General features: G+C 39.6%; 1 protein-coding gene across 2 annotated transcripts in view; it reads left to right on the top strand.

Annotated features, from left to right (window-relative positions):
* The window catches only part of cars1 (cysteinyl-tRNA synthetase 1), a 71,894-nt gene that overhangs the window by 40,095 nt on the left and 13,618 nt on the right, over positions 1-18,181 (top strand). For both annotated transcript variants that reach the window (XM_072272299.1, XM_072272297.1), the window contains 7 exons: positions 226-354; positions 4,568-4,697; positions 5,045-5,148; positions 9,223-9,320; positions 11,347-11,536; positions 12,563-12,631; positions 17,366-17,447. In XM_072272299.1, coding sequence (XP_072128400.1) covers positions 226-354; positions 4,568-4,697; positions 5,045-5,148; positions 9,223-9,320; positions 11,347-11,536; positions 12,563-12,631; positions 17,366-17,447 — 802 coding nt within the window. The remainder of the gene's footprint in view (positions 1-225; positions 355-4,567; positions 4,698-5,044; positions 5,149-9,222; positions 9,321-11,346; positions 11,537-12,562; positions 12,632-17,365; positions 17,448-18,181) is intronic.

Consider the following 18,181-nt stretch of genomic DNA (forward strand, 5'->3'; position numbering starts at 1 on the left):
TCTCCTATTTGTTTTGAACCAGTTCAAACCCACCAGACTTCCGATAACTCCTGTATCTAGTGACAATTGTGGCTGCAGCATGTTTTTAGTTTTCACCACTACATCAGTTACCATTCCCTCTGTTAGCCTTTTTCATGTACAGTACTTGATATTTTGTATCAAGTGCAATTTTCGACAGAGCCTTGTCATCTAATCCCATTCTCTTGTTTCCCTCTACCCTGGCAGGGACGTCCCGGGTGGCATATTGAATGCTCAGCAATGGCGGGTACGATTCTTGGAGAATCCATGGACATCCACGGAGGAGGGTTTGACCTGAGGTTTCCTCACCATGACAATGAATTGGCCCAGTCTGAGGTAATTAACATCAGGGGCTGGTTGTTGAAATCTTTTCTGCAATTTTAAGGTACAACCTTCATAATGTTGTGAAACTATAAAAAGCTGAATATGATTTGACTGAAAGGATATATTGCACATGAGCTCCTGTGGATATTTAGTCCTGTATTACCTATTAGCACTACAGAAAATGTGTTGCGATGAATTAAGACTTTAAGATTCCATGTTTTGTAAAATAATCTTACATTTTATCTCATTCACAAAGTGCAGCATAGCCAGAACACTGGAAATGCAAAATGAAGCTCTGAATAATGTATCTTGTTTCCTCTTGAAATTCTAAGTAGATAGCTAGAAAAAAAGCAGAAAAGGCTTGGTATATCAGGCCAGATAAAATTCCAATAGCTTTGCTTCAGGTATGCAAAAAAGACCTTAAATTTCTGCTACTTGGCTGGAGCTCCCAGGACTGGACACCATCTACTCCAGCAGACTCAGGAGGAAAACAATCAGCATAATCGGAGACACCACACACCCCGGCCACTCCGTTTGACCCACTGCCATCCAGCAAAAGGTTCAGGACACTAAAAGCCAGAACAAATAAACTGAGGAACAGCTTCTATCCTAGAACTGTGGCCTCCATCACACCATTCCCACAGAACAATGACTGAAACTGTGAGCACATACATGCATACACAAGGACTCGAAATACTTGCACTAATGGCACTTTGTGCATTACTGTGATATTCTGGTGCTGCTGTAACTTATTTTCTGCTACTTATCTATTTAAAACTGTTTTTTCTATTAGTCTTGTTTTCAGTCTACCATTTTATTTAATTGCCTGAGAGGAAGCCAGACAGAGTTTCATTGTACCTATGTATAATGACAATAAAGATCATTCTATTTAATTCAATGTTGGTAGGCATGGTATAGATTATAGTTGTTCGTTTACTCCAGAAAGTACATCCACTTTGGGGCATTAAATACATTTATTATGGGCTTTTGAATACCTTCAGCCATAATTCTAAATTACATTCATTAGATGGAACTTGGTTATGCCCATATAAGTGTAAGAAGCCATGAAAGGACTCTAAGTTGAATACTTCAGCTTTATAAGTGCATAAAGCATTTGTATAGCCGGCTGGTGCTATAGTGGCATCTGCACTAGACTTCGAGGCAAGTGGTCCTGGGTTCGAATCCAGTCAGCTCCTTGCATGCTTTCCATCTGTGCTAGGTTGAGGGTTGAACTAGCAACTGAACTGGTTTATATATTTAAAAGATAAACAGACAAATGCCAAAGAAATGGCCAGGCTGCTGCCCAATGCACCACTAGACATGGAAAGGAACAAACAGCAAAGCATTTGTATAAGCGAAATATTCCCTCTCCTTCAGTCAATTTGATGGTAGACTGGTATGACCTGTAAAGAATACCTGCATGACACCCTTGGCTGTCATTGTGTAGGTAATGACCCAAGAAATACAACCCCTGGGAAGCTACAAGGTAGAGCGCTGGATGTGGATTTTAGTAAGGCGTTTGACAAGGTTCCCCATGGAAGACTCATCCAGAACGTCACGAGTTGTGGGATGCATGGAAGCTTGGCAGCATAGGTTCAGAATTGCTGCCCACAGGAGACAGAGGGTGGTAGTGGATGGAGCACATCTTGCCTGGAGGTAAATGACGAGTGGTGTTCCTCAGGATCTGTTCTGCAACACCAGTTCTTTATAGTTTTTATAAAGGACTTGGTTGAGGATGTCAAAGGTAGGTCAGTAGGGTTGCGGATGACACAAAGGTTGGTGATGTTGTGGATTGTGTAGAAGGTTGTTGTGGACATAAGCAGATTGTGGAGCTGGGCTGAGAAGTGGCAGGTGGAGTTCAATCCAGAAAAGTGTGAATTGATGCACTTTGAAACATTGAACTGGAAGGTAGAATACATGGTTAACAGCAGGATTCATAGATGAACAAATGCATCAGATCTATAGATCCCGCAAAGTTGCTGCACACACTAGGGTGGTTGAGAAGGTGCATGGTATGTGGCCTTCATTTTGGGAGATTGAGTTCAAGAGCCGTGAGGTAATATTGTAGCACTATAAAACCCTGGTCAGACCACACTTGGAGTATTGTGTTGAGGTCACATCATTATAGGAAGAATGGGAAGGTTTCATGGAGTGGAGATTTACTAGGATACAGCCTGGTTTAGATAAAATGCCTTATGAGAAGAGGTTGAGTGAGGCTCAACACATCTCCTGTATATATCTAAATTTGCTGTCCCAGGCCAAATCAAAGGTGGTGACGAATCAGCATAGGAGGGAGATTGAAAATCTGGCTGAGTGGTGCTACAACAACCACTTACTCAATGTCAGCAAGACCAAGAAGTTGATTATTATTGACCTGAATCCAGAGGTCCATGAGCCAATTTTCAGAGGTGGAGGGCATCATCAACTTGAAATTCCTTGGTGTTATTATTTCATAGGATCTGTCCTAGGTTTAGCAAGTAAGTGCCATTACAAAGAAAACAGCAGCACCTCTACTTCCTTGGAAGTTTGCGAAGATACGGCATGTCATCTAAAACTTTGACAAACTTCTACAGATGTGTGGTGTAGAGTATATTGAAGTTGCATCACAGCCTGGTGTGGAAATGCCAATGCCCTTGAACAGGAAAAGCCTACAGAAGATAGTGGGTACAGCCCACTCCATCGCAAGTAAAGCCCTCCCCATCATTGAGCACATCTACTTGGAGCACTATCACTAAAAAGCAGCATCCATCATTAAAGACCCCCACCACCTCAGCCATGCTCTTTTCAGTGCTGCCATCTGGAAGAAGGTACAGGAGATTTGGGATCCACATCACCAGGTTCCAGAACATTTGTTACCCCTTAATCACCAGGCTCTTGAACCAGAGATGTTAACTTCATTCAGATTCACTTACCCTACTATTGAACTGTTGCCACAACCTATGGATTCACTCTCAGACTCTTCACTGCATGTCCTTGATATTTACTGTTTTTTTTTTTTTTTTTTTTTTTTGTATTTGCCTTTTATACATTGTTGTCCAACCTGTTGAGAGTGTTTTTTCATTGGTACTGTCTGGTTTCTTGTATTTACTGTGAATGCCCACAAGAAAATGGATCTGTGGTGATGTGTATGTACTTGCTGTGAACTTTGAGGGCTTTTCTCTTTGGAGTGAAGGGGGATTAGGAGTGACTTGGTAGAGGTGTTTGAGATCATAAGAGGCATAGATAGAGTTGACAGCCAGCAGCATTTTCTTAGGACAGCAATGAATAACCAGAGGACATCCTTTTAAGGTAAATAGAGGAAAGTTTAGGGAAGAAAGAGGTTTCATCTCCAGAGTGGTAGGTGTCTGGAATGCACTACTAGGGGTGGAGCTGATACATTAGGGGTCTTTAAGAGGCTCTTAAATAGACAGATATGAAAGGGAAATAAAGGTTTATGGACTGTGTAGGGTTAGATTGATTGATTTGAGGAGCTGGTTAAAAGGATGGTGCAACATTGTGGGCCAAAGGGCTCTTACTGAGCCGTAAATTTGTATTCTGATGTAACAAAGGGCATGCGCCACTGGTTTATACAAGGGAAGATTCCACAAACAACATTCTGATAATGCTGAAACAGTTTTTAGTCATCTTGATTTAAGAACAAGCTTCTTTAAAATTCTGCTGTGAATTATTATTTACCTAATAAGAGCTGTGGAAGCCCATGTCAAATACTGCATCTGGAAAATGCCTGCTGTTAGTGTAGAACTCCTTCAGTGTTCCACTGGAAGGAGGTTTAGAGTTGAGTAGACTCTGGAATGAGACTTGAGCTCATGGCCTTCTGATTCAGACATGAGCGCTACCAATTGAACCATGGCTAGAATCTCTTGTAAGTACTGTGGCAAATCAGCTGTTGATTTCCTATGCACACATGACCTGATTTGACGCTGCTTATACAGGGTATCAGGGATCTTTATTCTGAATGTACTTCCATGTACTACTGGAATTTCTCATGTTGGTGTCCAATAAAGAGAGTGGTCCATTATTTAGAACCAAAATTCTTTGCCTTAAAAAGTTTTAAATTTTGCATTTTAACAAGGAAATAAAATGTGTAGAGTGGAACTGATCTTGTTGCAGCATCTTTTTCCATGATGCAAGGTAGTTCAAATGTTCCAGTTCTGCAGGATGACTGGATGAAATCATAGTACTCAATTGTCGTTGTGTTGTTAAAGTTATTTCTTTTTGTCCACAGGCCTATTTTGACAACAACTACTGGGTTCGCTACTTTCTCCACACTGGGCATCTTACTATTGCAGGCTGCAAAATGTCAAAATCTTTAAAAAATTTTATAACCATCAAGGAAGCACTGAATGCAAATACAAGTAACTAACATTTTCACTATTATTAAAGTAAAACTCCAGTAATCTGCTACCCAACTATTCAGAAATCATGATAGGTTCTCTGTTTCCTGCATTTCCCTGAAACCCACCAAGAGCCCTGATTCCCATACACTCTTTAAACTTGTGTTCAATGGAAATTTTATAATACCATATTTTTCTTAGATGTGAATGTAAGTAGATCAGAGAATCTGACACTCTGGAACTATACTCAAGTCATCAGAATGCCTAGTTATTACTTTTATCATATAGATGGTTTTTAAGTTTTTTAATTCAGACCTAATTGCTTCAGTGCTCTGTTTTAACATTGTGTTAATGTCACGTGATTGCAGGTCGACAATTGCGTTTGGCATTCCTCATGCATTCCTGGAAGGACACATTGGATTATTCCAGCAATACCATGGAATCTGCAGTTCAATATGAAAAGTTCTTGAATGTAAGTCTATTTCATGCTCCTTTATTATAAATGTATATCTTTACGATTGAAATAACATGTTATATCAAAGCGTCACAGGGAATTAAATCATTTTGCGCAGAGGTATTTATATACAAAGTGAATGTGTGTGTATATGTATGTGTGTGAATTCAGTAATTAGGATTTTAAAAATCAACCACATTTCTTGGCCTTGGTACAAATTTGATAAATCTTATTAAGAGAAATTTCCTTTCTGAAAAGCCGATGGTCTGATTTGTGAACCTTGACTTGGTTTGAGACACCATCTTAACCATGCATAAGACTACCACAAATATAGAAGCTTGTATCCCAGCTATCTGATCCCAAGATATTGCTGTAGGATTCCCCAGAGCATTGTCTGAAGCCCATTTCAGAATCGGGTTTATTATCACTGGCATGTGACGTGAAATTTGTTAACTTAGCAGCAGCAGTTCAATGCAATACATAATCTAGCAGAAAAAAAAAAAAATAAAATAGAACAATAAATAAACAAGTAAATCATTGTGTATTGAATAGATTATTTTTAAATAAGCAAAAACAGAAATACTTTTTTTTTTTTTTTTTTTTTTTTTTTTTTTTTTTTTAGAAAGTGAGGTAGTGTCCAAAGCTTCAATGTCTATTTAGGAATCGTATGGCAGAGGGGAAGAAGCTGTTTCTGAATTGCTGAGTGTGCGCCTTCAGGCTTCTGTATCTCCTACTGATGGTAACTGTGAGGAAAGGGCATGCCCTGGGTGCTGGAGGTCCTTAATAATGGACACTGCCTTTCTGAGACACCACTCCTGAAAGATATCCTGGGTACTTTGTAGACTAGTGCCCAAAATGGAGCTGACTAGATTTACAACCTTCTGCAGCTTCTTTCGGTCCTGTGCAGTAGCCCCTCCATACCAGACAGTGATGCAGCCTGTCAGAATGCTCTCCACAGTACATCAATAGAAGCTTTTGAGTGTATTGGTTGACATGCCAAATCTTTTCAAGCTGCTAATAAAGTATAGCCGCTGTCTTGCCGTCTTTATAACTACATCGATATGCTGGGACCAGGTTAGATCCTCAGAGATCTTGACACCCAGAAACTTGAAGCTGCTCACTCCCTCCACTTCTGATCCCTCTGAGGATTGGTATGTTCCTTTTGAATGATTAGAAATGGAATGTGTACTGAAAATTGCAAAGTGTTCATTACAATTGTCATTTCCTCAAATAATAAAGAACTTTGTCCACACCTGCAACCAAACCAAGACCATATTCAGCTAAGTAGGGAGTCGTACACATGTCAAACAGCCTCTATTTCCAAGGAGGTAGAAACACCTTCTCTTTGGATAATAATAGTATCAAGTGGCATTAATGTTACTAAATCCTCCACCAATAGCACAAGTGTTCATCTATTAGGAATATATTTGGGCCAGTCACATAATTACTGCGCCTAAAACAGCAATTCTGAAGATGGAGTTTCTTTGGGGAAATAACTCATTGATTTTCCACCATCAACAAGTGGGAATGATTGAGTGTCTAAATGAGTGTAAAATCAGTTTTGACTTCTCCTGTTGAAGGGTCTCAGCCTGAAATGCAGGCTGTTTATTTCTCTGCATAGATACTACCTAACCTGCTGAGTTCCTCCAGCATATTGTGCCTCTTATTCGGCGTCTCCTATGGTTTGGTTGAAGTACCACTGAATTCCAGTGGGTGGCATTATTGGTATATTTAATACCACCACTTCATTTTCAGTAAACACCCAAAAAAATCTGGTGAACACAGCAGGCCAGGCAGCATCTATAGGAAGAGGTACAGTTGACGTTCTGGGCCGAGACCCTTCGTCAAGACTAACTGAAAGAAGAGATTTGAGATAGTAAGAGACTTACTATACCCTCATTCAAGATTAATATTTCCAGTAGACAAGTATAAAGGAGAACATATTAATTGCTACTCCAGATCCAATGCAGCAAAAAAAACATAAGATGAAGATCACTATAATTAAAACAAAAACACCCAATTACAGTACATAGCTTCTGTACATTGGTATGTCCATAAAGCAACAGTAGGCACAAGACTGTCTGCACATAAGGTGACTGACAGGAAATGATAAAGTAGTGGTGGTGGAGAGCATGGAGGGCTGAGCTAGTGTTAGAAGTGTTGATCAACCTTGCTGCTTGGGGAAAGTAGCCGTTTTTTCAGTCTGGTGGTCCTGACGTGGATGCTACATAGTCCCCCCTCCCTGATGGGAGTGGGGGACATGTCCTTGATGCCGCGTAGGCTGGTGCCGGAGATGCATTGAGCAGCTTTGACTACCCTTTGTCGAGCTTTCCTGTCCGCCGCACTGCTGTTATTGACCCACACCTCATCCGATCTGGTGTGCATTGGTTTTGCTCTGCATTATCAATGATTCTTCAAAGAGTGACCTGGGGGAACAAATCTCCATTTCTGATGTGGGTGGCTGCTGGCTTGCCAAGAAATTGACCTTTAAGAAATCTTGTATTTTCAGTCTCTGTGGTGACCACAGAACTTCACAACAAGCCAGGTGGTATGTCGGTTTAATCATTGGTGGCTTGACAATCTAACCAGCTCTATTGGTCCACAATGTATTAGGTAGAAGATCGAGATCAATAGGTTGACAATGTAGTTCTTCTGGTTAATAAAAATACATAAATGGAGAGTTTAAATTTGTTCCACTTCCATTGCAGAGAACACATTTCTACCTCCTTGCACTTCTGAAAAGCTTAATTAATATTTTGACTATGTCTCACCTGTCTATCCTAATTGCTGTCCTTACTATCTTGGCAACAGTAACCAACCTAATGAATTCAACCCTTGTTAGTGTAATCTCTCCTTGTAATTTAGCCTTTGGGTTCCACATTAATTCTGGTGAGTCTACAGTGCTCTCCCTCCAACAATAATATAAGCTTCCAAAGTTGTGACACCTGGAACCATTCCAGCTGTTGCCTAACCAGGACTTGGAATATCTCTATGGCAACTAACCACACATATTGCTTTAAATTTAAAAACCAGCTTTCCTTTAGCATTTTAAAATGGTTTTTAATTATCTGCGGCTTTCTATGTGCATGGGCCCACATTTTTTTTGCGATTCCAATTTTTACCTTTCCAAGTAAAATAATATATCCACTTTTAGTTCAATTGGATCATACTTTGTTTATTTTAGCTTTGGCTGACAGTAAAATTTGAATAAGGCATAATGAATTCAAAATTTCTGTAAAGTTAGTCTTGATAATTTCTCAAACAGGAGGTGTTTTTTCTCCCCCCCTTGAAGGATTTTTTTGTCCCATAAACCACCAAAACTACTAGTGCTTTATTTTTGTTCAGATTTCCAGAAAAAGCAGTTGCTTTCATCGTATTCAGTGATTGAAAGGGAAGAAGTTTTTTTTTGTGTCCTTTACTCAGTGTATATCCAAAGTGTTATGAATGAACAATCTGTGACTATGCCAGTTACACCCAGAATATGATCCACCGTCCATAGCTTGATTTGGTTAGTCCTTTTGCAGGGACGGCCTCTAAAGTGGAAACTGTTATTTTGGAGTGCAGGAGTAGGCTTTTCTGATTAATTTTCTGGCATTATGCAAGCCAATATTCATGAAGAATGTCAGCCAAAAAGGAATGTCATGTGAAAGGGGATGTTGGTGGGAAAGGTGAAGTCTCCGATTAGTATCGTGCGCGAAGGGTGTCAACTGGTATTTTACACAGTTAATGTTCAACATCCCATGATAAAATGAGACAAGGTGCTTGATCGATATCTTTACTGTCTGTACCATACTCCCTAGAAACAGTGACTTTTTCACTTTCTAATTGACATCCCATTTCTAACATCTTACACACTATTGACACCTACAAATGTTCGTGCAAAAAAAAATTCTGGTTTGTAGTCTTTCATGCCATCCATTCCTTTCTGTAACTTGTATAATTTTGTGTGACTATGCTTGATAAAGAGTGGTGAGAAAGGTTAATAGTGAAATTGACTTGGTTGAATTCATTGTGCAAACATGGAGCCTTGATGGCAGATGTCTTCCAGGTCACTCGAGTGTCCTTTTGAGACTAGTACTATTTGTTTTACAGGAGTTCTTCTTGAATGTCAAAGATATTTTGAGAACCCCAACAGATATCACAGGACAGTTTGAGAAGTGGGAAGAGAAGGAGGTGGCACTTAATGAACGGTCAGTGTCAACTTACTCATCCGGGGTGGGTGTAGACCATAAATCTTCTTGTAATTAATTATTACTGGAAGGTTATACATTATAATTCTGTTTATTGATCATTGGGTTATGTATTGTTTGCAGCTGAATGATCTTTTTGAAAATAATTTAGATTTTCAGTGTCTCAAGTTTGCAGATCTCATTTAGAAGAACAGCTTTGGTGTAATTAGTTGGCTCATTAACATTGTCTACTAAACTAATGTGATTTGCTTCTAAACAAGACAAAAAGCAAAACTATCCACAAATAGCATCTATGCTCTTGTCCTTTATCTGTCATGTGTTGCATCAGAGAACTGACTCTAGTATTGGTAATGGTACCTGTGAAACCCCAGCTGATTCATTGTTTTGTCAAGAGTCAATGAGCCATTCATCTCAGCATCATTCATGATGGCACCACTGGTGGCCTTGCCTATAAGTGACAACAAATGATTATAGGTAAATAATTGCCAAACAAGTCAATGAAAAAACTTTTGGATGTTGCCAACAACGTAGTCCAAAAAAAAATTGGTTTAGGAAGGACCTTGTCACAAAGGGAAGAGGTGCTGAGAGTTTCATTATGACAGAATAATTGCCAAAGGTTACTTTGCAGCTACATTAAATGATAAAGGAACTCATGACAGGTGACTATAACTCGTGGTGAGATATGGGCATTATATTTAAAACAAATTAAACATCTTGAAGGTGGAAAAGAAATCACAATAGTTTAGTCTGGTGTGGCTGTGGCTGACTGTTTCAGTAGCAGATGGTCTGATGCCATAAATGAGGTCAAGGAGGTGGAAGATAATGAAAAGAATAACAAAATAAGAAAACTGCAAGTAATGGGAATCTAAGATTAAAAACAAAATGTTCTTAATACTCAGCACGTCTCTGGAGAAGCAGGATTAATATTTCAAGTCAGTGGCCTTGCTAGAGAGCTTATGAACCAACCCAAAGCATTGACACATGTTCTGTCTTTAGAGATGCTGTCTGACCTGCTTAAAGTTTAGAGCACTTTCTCTTTTTATTTTGTGATGGAAAGGATATTAGATTATGAGGACACACAGTACTCTTATATTGTCATTTAGTAATACATGCATTAAGAAATGATACAATGTTCCTCCAGAAAGATGTCACAGAAAGATAAGACAAACCAAGACTAAAAAAAAGATAAAAACCACATAATTGTAACATATAGTTACCACAGTGCAAAGCAATACTGTAATTTGATGAAGAACAGACCATGGGCACGGTTTTTTTTAATAAAAAAAAACAACTCTGTCTCGAAAGTCCTATTATCTCACACAGACGGTAGAAGGAAGAAAAAAAAACACTCCCTGCCATGAGCTTCCGGCGCCGCAAACTTGCCAATGCAGCACCCTGGAAGCACCTGACCACAGCTGATTCTTGAGTCCGTCCGAAAACTTTGAGCCCCTGACACCGAGCACTATCTCTGCCGAGCACTTCAACCCTGGCAACAGACAATAGGCAAAGCCAAGGATTTGGGGCCTTCCCCTCCAGAGATTCTCGATCGCACAGTAGCAGCGGCAGCAAAGCAGGCATTTCAGAAGTTTCTCCAGATGTTCCTCCATGCTCCTCGGGTCCATCTCCATCAAATCAGGATTGTGCACGGCATCCTACTTCACAAATATGATATCATTTCAGAGCAGCCGCACGCGCTGCGTCACCATCTTCTCCTCCCCTCCAGATATGATGTTCTTGATTAGTAAAGGTGTTAAAGGTTATGGGGAGAAGGCAGGAGAATGGGTTCGAGAGCAATAGTAAATCCGCTATAATGGAATGGCAGAGCAGACTCAATGGACCAAATGGACTAATTCTGTTCTGTTTCCTTATGGAAACTCTGCTCTCAGAGTCTGATGAATTTGTAATACTAGTCCAGCTTAAGACTGATTAGGAAGAGGAACAATTTATGTTGGAGATGAAGGACAATGATGTTATCTCCCCAAAATAGAAGTAGTTTTACAATTAATATTTTACCCTTTTCAATTAGGTTTTTTGAGAAAAAAGCAGATGTGCACAGAGCACTCTGTGACAACATAGACACACGCACGGTGATGGAGGATCTGCGTGCCCTTGTGAGCCAGTGTAACACATACATTGCAGTGAAGAAGAGCAACAAGGAGTTGCCAAATCGCATGCTGCTGAGAACCATTGCAACATACCTCACAGAGATGCTGAAGGTAAGGCGAGGGTAGATGATGCAGAGTGGGTCATAACTTCCAACATGCCAAGATTTCCAAAGCCATTGACACCTAATCATACAATTGTAATTTACTTTTAAATACACAAAGAAGTGTGTCATTTAGGGGACCAAATTTGCCATTCTTGCCCTTCTAGCTCCAAACTGGTAACAGTGTGTTAGTCTTCATTTGTGTCATGAAATGGTCAGGTTCTCCATTCAGTCGTTGGTTACCCCCTGATGTATCAGCAGGACAGACCCATTAGAGGGTGGGCATGCCTGTATGAAGATGGGAGGAAGGTGACCCTCAACATTGGTTGTGTGGCCCATAATGTCTTGGGTATTCAGAAACCAGAATCTGGAATTTGAATAAAGACAGTTATGGAAGTATGAAAAGTGATAATAGAACATGCAGAAAACCATAAAACAGAAGTGTAGTCATATTAGGTAAAAAAAAAAGTTTGATAAATCATAGTTTTTTGAGTAAATAACAAGCAGGGTAGATAAGAGAACCAGTGTGTCATATATGTGGATATTTAAAATATTTCTAATATACTACACAAAATTGTGTGTAAAATAAGTCTCATGATGTTAAGATTAAAGTATCAGTCTAACAAAGGAAGAGTAGGAATAAATATTTTGCAGATTGCCATACTTATAGAATGCCACATTGATCACCAATAGTAGGTCCAATTATTCACAGTTTATATTAATGAAAATAGTCTGATGCAAAACCAGTGTGAAGAAAAAAAAATGCTTTTTTTTAAAGCAAGGTGAACAAATTAAGTGGAATAGTGAAATGTATTTCAGGAAAATGTGGTGTTACACAGTTTAAGAAAAAAATTCAAACAGTGAGGAGAAGCTAATAAATGCTAGGATACAGAGGTTTGATAACAGGTGAAAGACTTGGATGCATTGCAAAAAACTTCGTATTTGAGGTGTGGATGGTAAAGAATATCAGTTGTCAAGCCTTGTAAGCCTGGCAGTGGGAGACAAAATTGTTATTCATGTTTCCACTTATCATCAGATTTTTGGAGCAATAGAGGGCGAAGAGACCCTTGGGTTCCCTGTTGGAGGAGATGCTAAGATTTTTAATGTAAGTATTTTTCATTCTCTTCCAAAAAATGTTGTTTCAACACTGAAGAATTCTGTATACAACAAAAAGCTTGATTTTTTTTTTTAATCCTGGTTTTTTTTTCATCTTCTTGAGAGAACCTTGATTTCACATTTCATTTAGCAGGTAGCATTATCCTGCGGTTTCACACTGTCACCCCTGAATCTGTGCCCAGGTTCTGAAGTGTGATATCTCAGTTTTATGAATTATAGGTTACCACTCAGTTAAATTTGACTCAAAATTAATGCTTCCCAACAAATGTACAATGACCATGGGAATCAGTGTGTAATTGACAGAAACTGGCTAAATAACTGTCCATAAGACTATAAGATAGAGTAGCTGAATTGCCATTCAGCTCAATGAGTCTGCTCTGTACCCTCTCAAGCCCATTCTCCTGTTTTCTGCCTGTAACCTTTGACTCCTTTACTAATCATAACCTTTAAACTTTGCTTTAAATATGCCAAAAGACTTGGCCTCCACAGCCATCTGTGGCAATGAATTCCACAAGTTCACCATCCTCTGGCTAAAAACAATTCTCATCTCCCTTCTAAAAGGACTCTTTGTATTCTGAGGCTGTGCTCTCTGGCCCTAGACTCTCCTACTATTGGAAACGTTCTCTCCGAGTCCAGTCTATACAGACGACCTATCCAATATTTGGTAGGGTTCAATAAGAGATTCCTCTCTTATCTCCCCCCCCCCCCCCCCCCAAATCATTCTAAACTGCAGTGAGTACAGGCTCAGTCAAGCATTTCTCATGTGTTAATCCTTTCATTCCCGGGATCATTCTCGTAAGCCTCTGGACTTTCTCCAATGCCAGTGTATTTCTCCTTGGTTACAGGACTTAAAACTGCTCACAATACTCCAAGTGTGATCTGACTAGTGCTTTATAAAGCCTCAGCAGTACATTCTTGTTTTTTTTATTCTAGTTGAAATAAATACTGAGATTGCATTTGCTTTCCATACTACTGACTCAACCTGCATGTAAACCTCTAGAGAATCCTGCACTAGGACTTCCAAGTCTTCTTGCCCCTCTGATTTCTGAGTTTTTGGCCCCATTTAGAGAATAAACTACACCTTTATTTCTTCTGCCAAAGTACATGACAATAAACCTCTCCATTGTGTTCCATCTGCACTTGTTTGCCCCACCGGTCCAAGTTCATCTGCAAACTCTCTACTTCCTCAACATTATCTGCCTCTCCACCTATCTTTTTAATCATCTGCAAACTTGGCCACAAAGTCAACCAGATCGTCAACGTATAATGTGAAAAGTAGCAAGCCCAACACCGACCCTACAGAACACCACTAGGTGCCAGCAGCTTATTCCCACTCTTTGCCTCTTGCCAATCCTCTGTCCATGATAGTACCTTCACTGTAATACCATGGGCTCTTCTCTTGTTCAACAGCCTGATGTGCAGCACCTTATCAAAGGCCTTCCAAAAATCCAAATAAATAACATCCACTGACTCCCCTTCATCAATCCTGCCAGTTCTTTCCTCAGAATTCGAACAGCTTTATCAGGCAAGATTTCCCCCTAGTGGAAACCATGCTGACTTTAGTCTACTTTATCATTTGTCTCCCAACACCCAGAAACCCCATTGTTAATAATAGACTCTTAAAATCTTACCAACCACTGAGGTGAGGCTCACCAGCCTATCCTTTCCTGTCATTTGTCTCCCTCTATTAAAGAGTGGAGTAATATTTACAATTTTCCAGTCCTTTGGAACCACTCCTGATTTCTAGTGATTCCTGGCTCTAATGGCTCTAAATATCTTCAGCTGTCAGTCAGAACCCTGGGGTGTAGTCCATCCTGTCCAAGTGATTTATCAACCTTCAGATCTTTAAGCTTTCCAAGCAATCTTCTGCTTAGTGATAGTATCTACACTCACTTCTGCCCCCGACTTTCTTGAATTTTTGGCATGTTGCTCGTGTCTTCAACAGTCTGATGCAAAATACCTATACAGTTTGTCCATATTTCATTGTTCACCATTACCACTTCTCTGGCATTATTTTCCAATAATTCATTGCGCACTCTTGTCTGTCTTTTAATCTTTATATCTGACAATGTTTGGTATCATCTTTTATGTTGCCCTCTTGTCTCCCCTTACTGCTTTTTCAGTACTGTCTGTTTTTAAAAGATTCCCAAACATCTAGCTTCCTGCTAATTTTTAGTAGTATTATATGCCCTCTTTCTTTTGCCTTTATGCTGTCTTTGACTTCCCTTGACAGCCGCAAGTGTCTCATCCTCCCTTTAGAATGTTGGCTCCTCTTTGGGATGAAATGATTCAGCAACTTCTGAATTGCTCCCAGAAATTCCAGCTATTGCTGCTTTGCTGTCATTCCTGCTAGTGTCCCCTTCCAATCAGCTTTGGTCAGGTCCTTTCTTGTGTCTTTGTAAATGCGAGAAAGTCTGCAGATTCTGGACGTCCTTTGTAGTTACAACTAATAGTGATGCATCTCATTTTAACTTCTCCCTCTCAAACTGCAGAGTGAATTCTATATTATTATGATCACTGCCTTTCTAAGTGTTCCTTTACCTTAAATTCCCTAATCACCTCTGGTACATTGCACAGGACCCAATCCTTGCATTTTTCCCCACTGGGCTTGACCACAAGCAACTATTTAAAAACTCATTGAGTGGGTATTCTACACATTCCTTCTCTTGGGATCCAGTGCCAGTCTACCTGCAGTTGCAAGAAAAAGTTTGTGAACTCTTTGCCTGGTTTTCTGCATTAATTACTCATAAAATGTGGGCTGATCTTAATCTAAGTCACAATAATAGACAAATGCAATCTGCCTAAACTAATAACACAAAAACACTTGTATTACTTGTCGATACTGAGTACACCATTCAAACAATCGCAGTTCAGGTTCAAAAACCTTAGAATTATAGAGATGCATGAAGCTGGAAAAAGTTACAAAAGCATTTCTAAAGATCTGAGGGTTCATCAGTCCACAGTAAGAGAAATTGTCCTCAAATGGAGGAAATTCAGTATTGCTACTCTCTCTGGGAGTGAGTGTCCTGCAAAGATTACACCAAGAGCACAATATTGAAGTAGTTGTAAAAGAACCCAAGAGTAACAGCAAAAGACCTATAGAAATTCCTAGAACTTGCTAAAGTATCTGTGCATATGCCCATTCTAAGAAAAACACTGAACAAGAATGGTGTTCATGGAAGGACACCACAGAAGAAACCACCAAAGACCACCTGGATGTTCCCCAACACCTCTGGGACAATGTTCTGTGGACAGATGAGACAAAAATTGAACTACTTGGCAGAAATGCACACTGCTGTGTTTGGAGGGGAAAGAAAACTGCACACAACATCAAAACCTCATTCCAACTGTGAAGCACGGTGGAAGTGGCCTCATGGCTTGGGGCTGCTTTGCTGCCTCAGGACCAGGTCAGCTTCCAATTGTTGAGGAAACAATGAATTCAGAATTGTATCAAGGCATTTTACAGAAAAATGTCAGGGTAGTGGTCCATCACCTGAAGCTTAGTAGAAGTTGGATGATGCAACAAGACAATGATCGGAAAGACAAGAGTAAACCAACAACAGAATGTTTTTTTTTAAAAAAACAGATAATTTGTGTTTTTGGAATGGCCAAGTCAAAGTCCAGACCTTAATCCAATGATGAACTGAAACATTTTTGCCTGGAGGACTGGTCTAAAATTCCTCCTCACTGTTGTGCAAATCTGATCAGCAGCTACAGGAAATGTTTGGAGGTTATTACTGATAAAGGAGATTCTACCAGTTATTAAATACAAGGTTTCACGTCCTTTTCTGGCCTGGACTGAAGGATTAAACAATGTGTTCAATAAAAATATGTCAAGTACAATTGCTTGTGTGTTATTAGTTTACTCAAATTGAGTTTGTCTATTATTATGACTTGGATCAGGCCATGTTTTGAGTAATGCAGAAAACTAGGTAATTGCAAAGGGGTCATGAACTTTTCTTGCAACTGTATATGTACATAATAAATTTACTTTACACATTTTGCCAATCACCAGCACTTAGCATTTGAAAATTTTACATTTCAACCCTGAATTATTGAAACGCAAAGCTTCTTTCCATTTTAATAAGGGTTCACAAACTCTTTCTTGCAACTGTATATAACTTAAGTGCCCAGGACCACCATAGCATTGCCTTTCTTGCATGTCTTTTCTGTCTCTTGTTAAAATTTATACCCCACATCCTGACTACTGTTCAGAGGCCTGTATATAACAACTAACAGTGTCTTTTTACCCTTGCAGTTACTTGGTTCTGCCCACCTGCCTGTCTTTTTATGTTGGTCGTTGGATGTTTAGCTACCAGCTGTAATTCGTTTTCAGCCACAACTCTTAATGCCCACAATATTCCTACCTGCCAATTTCTAACTGTTATAAGCCATCTACCTTGTTTGTACGCCATGTGTATTCAAATATAACACCTTCAGTTCGGTATTCACTACCATTCTTTGTTAAATTCTTATTCCTCTAAACTTTATCTTTTTGGTATTCTTGAAACTAAGGTAACCTCTCTTCTGTTCTCCTTTTTCACTTTGTCCATGCTTTCCAATCTTTTGAACCCCACCACTATATAGTATATAAAAACCCTAGGAAGGTCTGTTTTTCTGTATTGTTAGGATGTGTATTAAAACTAGGAGGAAGCTGTTACTATGACAAAACAATCAGTCAATTTCTGTCACATCTACCTGTGACTTTGTGTTCTTTATGCAGCTGGAAGCTACAGTGTTGCCGTATCTGAAAGTATTGTCAGATTTTCGTGAAAATGTACGACAAATTGCCCGCGAGAAGAAAGGTAAGAAGATGATGAATGAACCTAATATGCCTTTATCCATGTGTGTCCTTCTAATAACTAACATTCTGTGATCAAAATGTTTCTTTTAACTTGCCTTAATATGACAAATAGCATGTATAATGAAAGTCAGGGGGTGGGGGAAGGAAGAAGCTGCACTTAAATGTTAAATACAGCTTTGCGATGCTTTACTGATCAGAAAATTAGTTTGGGCAGGACTTCCTAAACTTGTCATCTTGCCTTTATCGGCCATGTAGATAAGATCAGGCCACCACTTTATTTCCTTTATGTATTTGATAATCTGTAGTACAGAATGGCAAATCCAATAAAGCACCATTCTAATTCGACTGACCATCCCACTTAACACTTCTTTCTTCAACCTACAATTCACCCATTCTTTTTCATTTGCTGGATAACGTGCAATCTCCACCACTGTACTTTTTAAGGAAGTTGGTGAAGAAGTTATTCCATCACACTTGCCCAGGAAGCCTGACACCCACATACACGCCCTCTTCTCTTCCTCTCCCCCCCCCCCCCCCCACCATCTGGGCTATTTACTTCTGCAGTCATGAAGTTAGACGTAGCCTTAGTTATCAATTGAACCGCCAACACTACGTCTCTCATAGTTATTGGGAACCAGCTGACAAGGTAAACTTTAGCTCAGGTACTTGCCTCACAAAATTTAGCTCCATACTTAAGTATCTGACTCATTTCTGGAGGACAACAAGCAGTGTCAG

The sequence above is a fragment of the Mobula birostris genome, chromosome 11 (assembly GCF_030028105.1).
Source record: "Mobula birostris isolate sMobBir1 chromosome 11, sMobBir1.hap1, whole genome shotgun sequence".
Taxonomy (NCBI): Eukaryota; Metazoa; Chordata; class Chondrichthyes; order Myliobatiformes; family Myliobatidae; genus Mobula; species Mobula birostris.